The sequence below is a fragment of the Mastacembelus armatus genome, chromosome 1 (genome assembly GCF_900324485.2).
Source record: "Mastacembelus armatus chromosome 1, fMasArm1.2, whole genome shotgun sequence".
Lineage (NCBI taxonomy): Eukaryota > Metazoa > Chordata > Actinopteri > Synbranchiformes > Mastacembelidae > Mastacembelus > Mastacembelus armatus.
This window is the reverse complement of record NC_046633.1, coordinates 7,316,135-7,328,883: the sequence shown is the minus strand read 5'-3', so window position 1 is coordinate 7,328,883 and position 12,749 is coordinate 7,316,135. Positions and strand designations below refer to the sequence as shown.

Below are 12,749 nucleotides of genomic sequence, written 5' to 3'. Positions count from 1 at the left end.
TAGCAGGGAAGGTGGTCCAATCTTGTTCTCATGTTGTGTGTTCATGAGGAAGACACCAAATCCTGACAGTCAGGACGTGTACTGTAGATGAGTGAGAGCTTTTTTGTCCTACTAAAGCCACTATGTAAATTGAGATGTAAAAAAGTCTCTGATATGCAAAACTAACTCCAAATGATGCATTTATGCAGCTGCATGTATATCTGTGCATCACTGAGAAAACCTGTTGAACCTGAATGGTTGCAGCATTTATTTAATTTTTTTGTGGCAGTCATTTCCAGACAAATGACCCGAATAGTGGTTAAAAAAATGTTGCCACAAAGACTAAGAGTGTAAACACACAGTTCCAGCCAACTTTTTAACTAAAATACAGTGTAAAAGCATATTTTCCACAGTTCATTATTCAGTTATAGTTCACTTAACTTCAACAATGTGCTGTAATGTTTCCAGGAGTTTACAGTCAGCCACTGTTGGCACTTTGGCATTGCAGAATTGCACAACTACACGGTTGGACATTGTACATTTATGCAGATTGCAGCTCAGTTGTGTAACAATGTCAGTGCTTCATGAGTTTCCTGCAGAGCTCAGCAGGTTCATGTGTTGGCAAGTTTCCCAACATGTGCAGAAGATATTTATCCAACAACAACACCAGAAAGAAGTGTTTCCAAGATACTATGTGTGCATATGCAGGTTTGGACTTGCTCCGTTTGGTTTTTAGGTTCATCTTTTTATGGATGACATTATTTTTAGCTACATGATTTTTCCTGAACAAACAATTTCCCCTCATGGCTTTTTACTAATTCTCAATTTTGTCCATGTCTAAACAACATAAAGTTGAAATGATTAATCATTTAGTTCGTACACATAAAACGTTTGGAATTTTCGTAACTTATTATTTGTTTAACTAGTTTTTAAAGCAAATATAAATCTTCTGTATTGGATGTTCCTGCTTTTCTAGTTTTCTGATGTTACAAACTGAACAGATTAGAAACAGCAGATTATTCAGTGATGTAAATAATCATTAGTTGCAGCTTGAAAACTATTCAACTAAAATATTTATCACACCAACTCATCAAGGAAAACCACACATTCCCCAAAACTCAGTAAAAATATGATTTCATTCATATTATATACAAAATACAATTTATGTACTAAAATGTACACACTCAAAATTCATTAAGCCTCGCCAGTGTTTACATTCAGTAAAAACGAAATTCACACTGATAATCATCCATTTTGGAGAAAGAAAGAAAAAAAAAAAAAAAAAAAAAAAAGTACTCGCTCACAGAAATGTAAACATACACTGTGATCCATATTTACAAACGAACAACAAACACAGACTGCTTGAAACATGGACGCTTACAGCCGCCATTTCTGTCATCTTCCAAATGGCCTTGTCAACGATTATCCATGTGAACACAAACATATCAGTGATTTCACGGTGAGAAATAGCTTATTTGACATGAAGTGAAGAATGCAAGTCAATGCATAAAATATAAAGTCAGACGCTTTAGTAAGTACCACTAATCACAAATATAAAGCTGTTATGAAATATGCTGAAAATCCAAGACTTTTTTTTGGTTAGCAGTGTGTACTGTCTTTGGGTCGTTTTAAAATCAGAAATTACTTCTTTTAGTGAGCAAAGACTCGATTTAGGTTCAGCCTAAGATTATCTCAGATATTATATGATGGTCAGAACTGAAAAATACAAAGCTACATGTTTAGTGAATACTGTTAAGCTAACTGAAGTACAAATATTAACATCTCCCTTACAAAAATACACACAAACCCTTGATTGCAAAATACTTTCTGTAAAAACTGCAATGATTTCATATCTACTGTTTTACTCACAGGGTTTGGCTTTTTAAGACTTCTACAGTCAAGAGTGAGAAAAATAATGCTGTGTTCTGATAGGAAAGCAATAAATTAATAGCAATACACATGTGATTCAGGTTATTTGTGCGCATTTTGTTTACATCGTCAGAAATGTCCTCTTGTGAAAGTGAGGTTTTGCTGGAAAGAAACATTGTGTCACTCTGAATCAGTCGTGGGTCAGTGGTTCTCAGTGGGGTGGGGGGGGGGGTGGGCGGAGGAAGACCCCGCTGTGCTCGACAGAGTGGAATATCAGCCTAACAGGTGAGCTGTTCCCCGAGCCAGAAACATGAGCAGCACAGATGGCAACGAGAAGAAAAATCAGAGCTTTTCTCCTGCAGGGGGAGATGGATTTGTTTCTCTAGAGACTAAGCATCAGTCTGTCTTCAGAGACTTTTATTTTTTTTCTCAGATGAACTTAGTCGAGTCTCTTTTGCTGATGAGGACTTCCAGAAGTCGCAGTTTGGCTTTAACATGCTTGTATTCATTGTACTCCACTGCCAACGGAGAGCGGTCCTCTTTCTGCACATTTCTATGGAAACAAGACGTGGGTGGAAGACAACAAGCATTAAGGAATGGAGAACGGCTCAGCAGTGGAAAACCCATTTGTCATAATGCTGTTATATAATCTGAACAAATCTTTTCTTCTACCTTCCATTTTGCCTGAAGAACTGGTCCTCGAACTCTTTCAGGTTTTTGCGGATTCTCTTCTTCTCCTCTCTGGTCTCTTGGAGCTGCTCGATAAGTTCCTGCCTGTGCGATTGAGAGCAGAAACACTCAAATACTCTGGCACAATACCTAAGAATTGTACTTAAATTCAGCACAGAGTCACTTCTCACCACTGTCAGAACATTCTTGGTCTTTTACTTACATGGTGGCAGAGTGCAGGTTGGACAGTCTCATGTCTGTTGTGTTTTTAGAGGGTGACAGTTCGTCCACTGGCGAAATGAAACCGTCCACTTCCTCGTCCATGTGATCCAGGAAGCTGAACATGTTGAGTTCGGGCCGGACGGTTACGTTGAACTGAGTCTTTGAGTCTCCGTCGTCCTCTGAGCCGTCCTCTTCCTCCTGTGGGAGCGAAAAGAGGTCAGACCACGGTTGAGGGCGAAAAGGTCTCATCGTGGAGCGAGTTGGCATTTAAACCCAGGCTGTCAGCTGGAATCCAGGCTCAAACACTGTAGTGCATAAGGATCATGCAGTGTTAAGACATCAGTGGTTATAAATCACCAGGTGGTAAACCAGCAAAATGCACCTCACTGGTCATCGTTTGTGATTCATGTCTATTCATGAGGTTAATGAGGGAGGTGAAACAGAAGAAACAACCCACTGAGAGGTTTACACAAACTGACCCAGCTATGAAATTTCGTCTCACAACAGGCTACATTAAATCGAAAAATACACCGATTTGATTAGTTTGCTTTAACACACCCAAAGGATCATTGCCACAACTTGGGTCTTATTCCTGGAGCTCTGACCATCCTTTCTGCAGGCTGTGGGAGATCATGCCAAGATCCAGTCAGAAGATCGAACATATTGTAAACAAGAAAACAACTCAACCGGTCGCCGTAGTTACCAAATGTTTTTTCTGCCCAAATGTGTTCATTTGAAGTGATTACAGCGTTAGTCATATAAAACTAGATATTAAGTCACTGTTTATGCATATTTGAGCCAATCTGCATATTAATATTTAGTATAATGCTTTCTCTTATAAAAAATAAATTTGTATAAAACCTGTATAGTGGGGACGATATTATTATTGAAATGATGTGGAAAAGTATAAAAAAATAAGACCCAAGTTGTAACAAACCAGATTAACCCTTAAAACACAGTAATTACTGTTTATATAGATGGATTTCTTAAAAAAAACAAAAAAAACACAGCAGTTCAAAAATCATATCCAGGCAGCTACTGATTCAACATTTCTACAGATGCATTTTTTTTTTTATACTGGGGGCAGGAAACAGGTAACTGCCCAATCAACAGGCAGCAACCTGGTTCATTAGAGGGTAAATGCTAGTAAATAAGAGGGAGGTGAGGTCAGAGGGTAGCGGGGCAGGACAAGGAGGGGGAGCTGGCGACTGATTACTGAAGCAGCTCTTCACCTTGATGTCATCGAAGAAGAGTGCGGTTTCGCCCTCGATTATGGGCTGAAGGAGGGGACCTCTGCGCTTGCTGGAGGGAGAGCCCTGTGGTGATGGTTGAGAATGTGTTAACCACGCCGGCACGCTCTCTGTGATATTTACAACGAGACAATGCCATACTGCCTTCCACTCAGGATCCTCAGGAGGTTTAAAATTAATTCTGAAGCCCTAATTACAGTCTATTAACCTCTGAACAAACAGTGGCTTGAAAATGGCAATATGGGGGAAATAAAGCAATAGAGCGTGGCACACGTGTGATGTTCACTGCTCTGTTGTCAGAGACAAACCCAACAGGGAGGTAATGGAAAACATGATGTGATACTTACAATGACAGGGATGTTGGAGGCTCTGCACAGGATCTGCTTGACCAGGCGGTATCTGTCGTACAGGGGTTTCATGATTTGCCTCTCGCTTTTGGTGACCTGAAGTAGTAAAAACAAGGGCAACAAAAGCATCTCGTTAGGGCTGTGGGAGCTTCTTTCCATCATCCTCTGTCTCCCTGCACACCAACTAGCTGCAGCGCTAACATAAGACAAAGTGACAGCTAACCCAGATTGGCCCACAATAAAACTGCAGCCCGGCGTTCAGAGCGTGAAGCTCATTAAACATAAAGCACAGGGGCACACGGTGCGAGGGCCAGCTGCAATAACTGGTATATGACAATACTAGCTGGGATCAGGAGGCACAGTAATTACAGCTGGATTAGGCCTAACATCAAACAACAAGAAAAAAAAAACAAAAAAAACAAAAAACAAATCAGGTTTTTCATTATTTAAAAAACAGACAATGTGAAAGCTAACGAGACGCACCCCACCCTGGCTTAAAAGATTATTCACCCTTGAATTACAATCTGGGTCACAATCAAGAGAAAAATGAGATTTTCTCTGTCTGGTCCAATGAACCTGGCAGGAGACCAGATATATGGAGTGTGCTCTACATATCTGAAGTGGTTGTTTGTTGTTGAGGAGGAGGGCGACTTACCGGTCGGCCGTGTATGCTCTCATAGTAGAGGAGAGCTTTTTGCAGGGCGACCTTCTCTGCTGCGATTTGCTCCCGTGTCATATCCTGTGAGCAGTAAGACAAGACGTGAGTCAGTACATTTCGGCAATGAGTCCATTTTCTGTTGCAAAGCAAGTTATTCCTCATGAACACAGATAAGGAGGAGACAAGCCCATAAATATTTTCAGCACCATGATAAATTTAAGCCCTGCTGTCTTCTTTAAAATGCATGCTGTTGTATTTCACATGTAACATCCATTTGCTAGGGGTGTTTTATTTATTCATCCCAGCGAGACTGTACCATGGGCACAGTTTTACCTTGATGTCCTCAGGACGGTTCACCTCCTCCCTCTTCTCCTGCAGCTTCTTGGAAACTGTCTCCAGGGTGCTTTCCACCGGCGGCTTCGGCGCTTTCTCCTGCTGAGGTTTCTTCTCCAGCTGAGAGCCGAAGCTTTTGGGCAGTGTGTTGCTGCGCTGACGGGTCACAGGAGGCAGGTCCTCTTCAGACTTCATCAGCTTGTGCTCTAGCGAAGAAGAGGCAAAGCACGAGAAATACAGTTTTATTTTCATTTGAACGATCTCATTACAGACAGACTTTCTGTTATTTTATGAGTCATATTTTGTGTCTTACCTTTTAGCTCTTTACGAAGCTTGGCCAGTTCATTTACCCATCTGAGCACCTCTGGGTTTGCAGCCTTATCACCGTGGGAGGGCTAGAAGAAAAAAAAGTGACAAAGCAGATGAAAACCTTTCAAAATAAGGCAGCAGCACCTAGAATTATTGCTCATGTAAACATAACTGTACACTAATTCTGAAGTAGCCTTTTTATAACACAGAAGAAAATCGATTTTTAATCCATTTGAAAGAGTCATCAGTGACTGTGATGACAAATAATAACCTCGTTTGTGGTTTTGAAAATATTTTGTGTTACAGAGTTTATTGTCTCTTGACATGATCGATGGACATGTTACTACTCACCCTGTATTTTCGCTCCTCTTCAAATTTCTCCTCAAACCTGTGGATCTTTTTCTTCAGGATGTGAATCCTCTTTGTGAGCTGAGCTGAAGTTAACTCCTCTCTCTCATCGTCACAGGAGCCAAGGGATGAACTCCGCCTGCGACTGGAGAGATAAATAATAATGTTGACACCACTCACAGCTCTTTCATACCGCCTGCAGCTATAAAACCGTGTTTAGCGTTTACCTGACAAACGAGTGGGCGTTCGGCGGCGAGGGAGGCACTTCAGTGTCGTCCACGTACTGCTGGGATTGTCCGTAGGCATAGAAGCGAGGGGACAGCAATGGGTCGCTGTCCTCCTCCAGCAGCTGGCGGATTAGTCGTCCCCCGGCATGAGGGGACAGTCGAGCTTCCTCACGGTCCATGCTCTCCCTCTGCAGCGATGAGTATGCAGGGACGGGTTCTGAGTAGCACACATACACACACACACACACACACAAAAAACATTCCTTGTTAAAACATGACAGTTTGTTTGTTCTGCTGTCAAACAGAGGATGCACACACAAGACATTTGAGACAAAATACACAAAGGGGACAGGTTAGTCAGGAATATGTTGTGCAGAAGTGTGGTGCATGCTGGATTTTTGATAGCTTTAAACCAAATCCAAAGCGGACTATACTTTCCGGTTGATAAGTCTAAAGATCTACAAAACAGGTCAAAAGTCTTCTGCAGAGTCAGCAGTTTGCATGTCTTACGAGGATTAGTGCCAAATCTCCATCTACAGACACTAGAGGTAATTCCAGTTCCTGCTAACATCATGTTGAATCCTCTCTGGCACTGTGAAATTCAGTGGACATGAAGAAACTGCTCTCTGTGTTAAAAAAAAAAACAAAAAAGCTTCCTCTGGGGCTCGACGGTCACAGATGTTGTTCTGGAACTGTGGGTAAAACACGCCCAACCTGCCTCGCTCGGTTTCTTCCCCTGGTTACAGTCTCCACTCTGGCAATAATTATGTCTGGTGAAAATAGCAATGCAGATACCCCTGACAATCCCTGGGCTATTAATAAAGCCTGGCTCTTTGCGGGATAATGTCAGGGCGTAACCCCTGTTGAGAGGTACAGTGATGAGTTTATGTTTTAGTTTCCACTCTGCGTGTTGGAGGATAAACTCTCATCAGTGTCTGTTCAAGCACGTGGGCAGAAATGGAGAAATATCAGGTTGACAGAGCTCAGAGGATCAACATGAAACGCAGCAGGGGGAATAATGCAGATTTCATGGAAAAGCACAGATCCCCAACATCGGGTGTCACTGGAATAGAAATATACTGAGGAGTAGCTACACGGAGAGAAGAGAGATGGTGGGAGGGCATGCAAGCTCTGAAGGAATCCAACTGTCAGTGCAAACATTCGGTGTGTCGGAAAGCACCGGTGGAAATATGCACACCCAGTCTAAAACTGCACATGCATATTTTTCTTAGCCGGGGTGAGGTGAGGCATACGAGAAGCGACTTAGCTCAAATTCCGCTTGTGGAGTCCTGGGGGTGCTCCAGTGCTTCTAGGTACGTGCATTTTATCAAGTAGTAACTCTGGCATGTTAAAGCTCACACACAGTGACAGGTGAAACTCACACCTAAGTTCTTCATTTGAGGTCTATTATCTAGCACAGAGTGCTGTGCAGAGTACCCAAGCCAGTACGGCTCCATGGCATTTGAAATTAAATCTGTAAATCAACTCCTCACTGATGGTTCAGGATTAACGAGACTAATGAAACAAAAAAAAAAAAAAAAAAAAAAAAAAAAAATGCCAGTTTGCCATTTTGTTAAATGCTGTTGTGTGTGTGTGATGCTAAGCCACAATGTTCCAGATCACTCAAGCATGTTGCCATGCAGTGGAAAAGGTCACTCGAACAGCGTTTTCTTTCTTAGCCCACCCCCACCACACCCCACCCTCCCTCTCTGTGACATGTTATTTGCAGCAGAGCAAGTCAGCACCGACGGTGATGTTACGTAACACTTACCATCACCACAGCTTGGATGAAAAATGCTTTTGAAATCAAGGGAAGGGGTGTTAAAGAAGGAAGAATCTACAATAATGACAGAAAAAAAAGGAGAAGAGAAGAACAAGATGAGGGAATGAAAAAGGAAAAAAAACAAGCATGCATCCCTCTAGTTGCAATAAATGGGATATCAAATGCGTCATCTCCCTAGTTAACTCACAGCACATATGAGCTTCAGAGTTGTGTCCTTTCCTGTTGTGTATGTTTGTTAAAGTCTTTCTGACATATCTGGCAGTACAGAGGTGCAGGTCAAAATGACACAACAAAACAGTACTGGGACAAAGGCCTAATACTGCTGCTGCTTAATGCCCTCATCCGCCCGCATGCCCATTTAAATCTACTACGTTCTGTACTGTATGCACACGTTCCCTACAGTACTTATACCCATTGTACTAATTTATTAACTACTGATTCAGTTCAGTTCATTTTGCCAGGACAAATATCCCCTTTGGCTCTCCCTAGTGAAGAATAAACATACCAGCCTCACAAGGGAAAAAAAAAAAAAAACCTCACAGTTCACCTTTGCACAATAAATTTACACAATTGCAGTTCGTGCTGTGACGAGCCCCGTGGGCTCTCTTTCTGAATGACAACTAGAAGAGATACTGGGTCTGAATGGCCCGTCACAGTCGATCATGCTGGCACCCTGTTGCGTCTCTGCTGCCATCAACTCAGTTATGTATTTAGGACAGAATGTTCGAGAGGACAGTTAAAAAAAAAAAAAAAAAAAAAAAAAAGAAGCACGGTCTTGATGTCAGCACAAAACAACCACCTGGACTGTAAACTTCCTGAACAATGTCACTTTGATCACAAGCACGCACAATCAGAGACACCACGCGCCCGACCCGAGAGGACCGCATTAACAAACACCACACCTTTATGAAGAATAAAGTAATACTTTGTTAGCTCAGGCACAACATTTCACAACTTGATGAGATGCCAGATGCCACACAGCCACAGCAGCCACCACCACTAGGACCTGTTTGTTTTTCTTGTATCATATTTTGGCCACTAGGGAGCTCCACAAAACACACAGGCCCATGCTAATGCTGTGAACATGAGGCTGCTGATGTTGAGAGATGCATTGCAAACAATCTTCATATCAAACAGGAAACCAGTGGTTGGTGTTGGTTGGTGTGAAAGGACCAGCACTTTCATCGGGCGCACGCAGCACATCCTGTCGCTGTGTGTGACTGTAGAAATCAACCTGTTGGTTATTCCAGTGTGCAGCTGAGCAAAATGCTCGGCTTCACTGCTCAGCAAGCAAACACCCACCCACCTCCACTGTCACAACAACCGTGCACGCTGGTTTGTGCACGGTTTCCCTCCTGCACAAACCAACACTGCATAAACATAACACCTTAATAGCTAAACTCATCAGAGGCCTGGCAGTACATAGGAGGTGGAAGAGACATATGAATAATGCAACACTGTGGCTATTTCTGCAGGCTCTGCATTAGTAATGACACTTGATAAGCCAGCATCAGTAAATTTAAATGGACATGTTCTATTAGTCGCATTGAAATATGGTCTGGTGCAAAGCCGCCATCGAACGCACATGAAGGACAAGCCTGGAAATTTCCTCCAGGATCAATAAACTCTGAGAGTTCCTGCAGCTGGTTGACTGTGATCACAGTCTGATTTCCTCTTTGAATCCAGGTTAAACCTGACTGTTTACTAGTCATGTCTGCTGCCTTCTCCTGCCCCCACTGAGCAAAACAAGCGCACAGGTTTTCTGCTCCAGATACAGGCGGCTAAAAAACTTAAAGAGGATCTTTCACAATACAATCCTGCAGAAGGAGACGTATCAGAGGGAGGAGGCAGCAGGAGGTGTGCAGCTGCTGCCCAGACAGCCATGTGCAAATCTGGGTGGAGGACTGTGAGCTGTCTGGGCATGTGTGTGTGTCTGTGTCTGTGTCCATAAAAAAGGCGTGTCCTCCAGTTAGCACCAGACCTAAGAGAAAAATGAAAGCATGAAAACCACAGTGGGATCGCTTCCAGCCTCACCTCCCCAGTTGTTGTCCTCGGTCAGCGCTGTCAGATCCAGTCGGGGAACGTCCTCGCAGCTCGTCTTCTCGCAGTCCGAGTCGGATCCACGCACCTCTACGCCGCCGACCATCCCCGTGTCACAGGCGACAGGCGACTCCTGGATCTTCATCCTGCACGTCTGCACGACCATGAGCGGAGAGAGAAACGCGGGCTTAAACAACGACAACCACAGCGTGACCACAGTCTTTAAGTGGAGCCGCACACTCCCTCAGACTGGCCCTGCCCTGACAGAGGGGCGGAGGGCGGCTCCTTGCTTACGATTGGCTCCCTATCTGGACAAAACATCCGCCCATCTGTCCCTGGCGGAGCAGGACTGGATCCCCCCCCCCTCGTTTCATCTCCTCCCTCTGGGCTTCTCCCTCTCCCCTACCCGCGGTAGTCCTGCTCCTGCCCGACGTACGAGTTCCGCTCTGGACTTGTTTGTCTCGCAGCAGCAGGGAGGGGTGTTAGAGAAGGAGGGAGGACTGAGGACAAAAAAAAAAAAAAAAAAAAAAAAATTGTAGGCAGATTGTGCACCAGCACACGTAGTCTGACTGAGTAAATTTCCCCCCCTATATGTGTCTGCAGACAAACATTCATACTACATTTCTTCCAGCTTCTCCAGTTTTGCACCCACCAGCTTCTCCTTTATCTTTTTTTTTTTTTTTAATTGTTATTATTCTACCAAAGCTGTGTAATCAACCTCTACAGTAATGTCAGTAATTTGGAGGGGGGGGGAGAAGACACAACATATTCAGCTTGGGATGTTTTTAGAAAGTGTCCATGGATCATTTAGCACTAAGCCCATGGGGTCCTGTTTCCTCTGTCTGGGCGTGGGACCAAGCTATTTTTAGGAAAAAAGAGATCAGGACTCACAGCCACTATAGATCTCACAACTGGCCCTGATGGTGTTCAGGGAAGGGGTGCAGTTGTAGCTGGTTACAGCAGCCCTCATTTGGGTTTTTTCTAGGTTGTTGTTTATGGGAGATTACAGTGTGATGAAATAATCAATCTCAGGTACTGCAGGCATGATGAAATGTTATCAAATCTCCTCAGCTGTTAAATAGGAAATGACACTGTGCCATGAATGCCTGACTAACGATGATGTGGTACTGGTGCCTGCTGAGGACGTGCGGTCTGTGACGAGCAATAGCCAAAATTCCCTCTAAGTTTGCCTCTACTGTCATTGTTTCCCATGAGCAACTGCTGCACTGGTTTACTCACTCACTTAACCAACAATCAAGATACCCTTATCACAGATCCACACACACACACACATACACACACACACGCACACACACACACACACGCACGCAATCCTTTAAAGAGCATTCAGAGGAATGTTCAGCTGTATCAGCTTCACGGCCTAGTGTGCACGAAAACAAACAGAAAACTACAAACAGAGCAGAGAGGAATATCACAGTAGCTTTGAATGTACAGTTACTGGTGGGAAGAAAGTGTATAGGTTGTTTATGAACTGACATCACAACAGAAGCTGCACCTACACCTCACATTGTGCAGCAGGACCTTAGCTTGATGACAAACTACGCTTGTTCTGAACTTAGCAATTAACATGATTTGCAGTTGCCACAAACCAGAACTAAGCAGATTTTTGCTTTGTTTGACTGGAAGCTGAAAATATGAATATAACACTTTTTTTTTTACTCTTCTAAAGACATTATTAACACATCATACTTATTCATAGTATAATTTAGAAAAAACGATTTACGACACAATAATAAACGCACGTCAGAGAACAACAACGTCAGGATCGTGTGTGAAAAGGAATCGGTGACCTTTTTACAGTTTTAGATACAGAAATACTGCATACAGCCTCTCAGCCTGGTTCTGTTGTGACTGTAATCAACACACATTTAGAACAAATATAAACATGCTTGTTTGGTAATATTCAGCTGTAAGCAGCAGATGCCAATTTACAAAACGTCACACATCTCAACCTACAGTGCACACCGGAAATAACAGTCAGATCAGATTTTGGGGAACCTTTATCTGTAAGATCATATTTTAGTAGCTGATATAATGTGGACAAAACTTTTAATCTGACAATGTAATTAACACCTATAGTTGGCAAGTCCATGTAATGCATTACAATGTGCAATATTTGCATCCGAAGTATAGTGCGGTCAAGTAAGCACCTAAACTTGTACACAAGTACAAGATGAGTCAGTGTACATAGATAAATTCCATCAGTGAGTGTGAAGGAGGCACGGATCAGGAACTAAAAGGGGCTAGTGTTGCTGTGTGAGTAAATATTATGACATGTGGATGTGAATATTAATAAATGTACTCTGAACCAGACTATCAGACTTTTGTTCCTATGGTGTCATTCATAAACTAATGGTGAATTCTCATATTTTATACTTTATAAAACTTTCCAAAAAGCTACTAAGTGTGATTTTTTTTTTGCCACTTTATTCAGAGGTGATTAAGACTAATCGAGTCAGATATATTAATCATCAGATACTTGTTCATTAGTATAAAAGCAATGCAAGAGAACAGAGAAGTCTACTGATTCAATCTGATTTGATGTTATGAGTCTCATGTGAGAGCCGTTGAGAGTATTTAAACATCTCGTCACGTAATAGACTCTTAAGTGGTCTAACAGTTTCTGCAGCGAGTCTCATTTTTGCTGTCAAAGCCTTTTATATGCATATGACCCATTAAAGGCAGGGACTTCTA

The 12,749-nt window shown here is 42.7% G+C and overlaps 1 protein-coding gene across 1 annotated transcript in view; it reads right to left on the bottom strand.

Moving 5' to 3' along the window:
* Nucleotides 1-1,034: 1,034 nt before the first annotated feature.
* Nucleotides 1,035-12,749, bottom strand: part of fam13a (family with sequence similarity 13 member A) — a 42,524-nt gene continuing 30,809 nt past the window's right edge. The window contains exons 15-26 of the mRNA XM_026302907.1: nt 10,029-10,188; nt 7,983-8,048; nt 6,212-6,428; nt 5,988-6,129; nt 5,641-5,722; nt 5,328-5,533; nt 4,992-5,075; nt 4,337-4,432; nt 3,972-4,055; nt 2,741-2,937; nt 2,521-2,622; nt 1,035-2,401 (exon numbers count right to left, since the gene is read on the bottom strand). Coding sequence (XP_026158692.1) covers nt 2,278-2,401; nt 2,521-2,622; nt 2,741-2,937; nt 3,972-4,055; nt 4,337-4,432; nt 4,992-5,075; nt 5,328-5,533; nt 5,641-5,722; nt 5,988-6,129; nt 6,212-6,428; nt 7,983-8,048; nt 10,029-10,188 — 1,560 coding nt within the window. The 3' untranslated portion in view covers nt 1,035-2,277. The remainder of the gene's footprint in view (nt 2,402-2,520; nt 2,623-2,740; nt 2,938-3,971; nt 4,056-4,336; nt 4,433-4,991; nt 5,076-5,327; nt 5,534-5,640; nt 5,723-5,987; nt 6,130-6,211; nt 6,429-7,982; nt 8,049-10,028; nt 10,189-12,749) is intronic.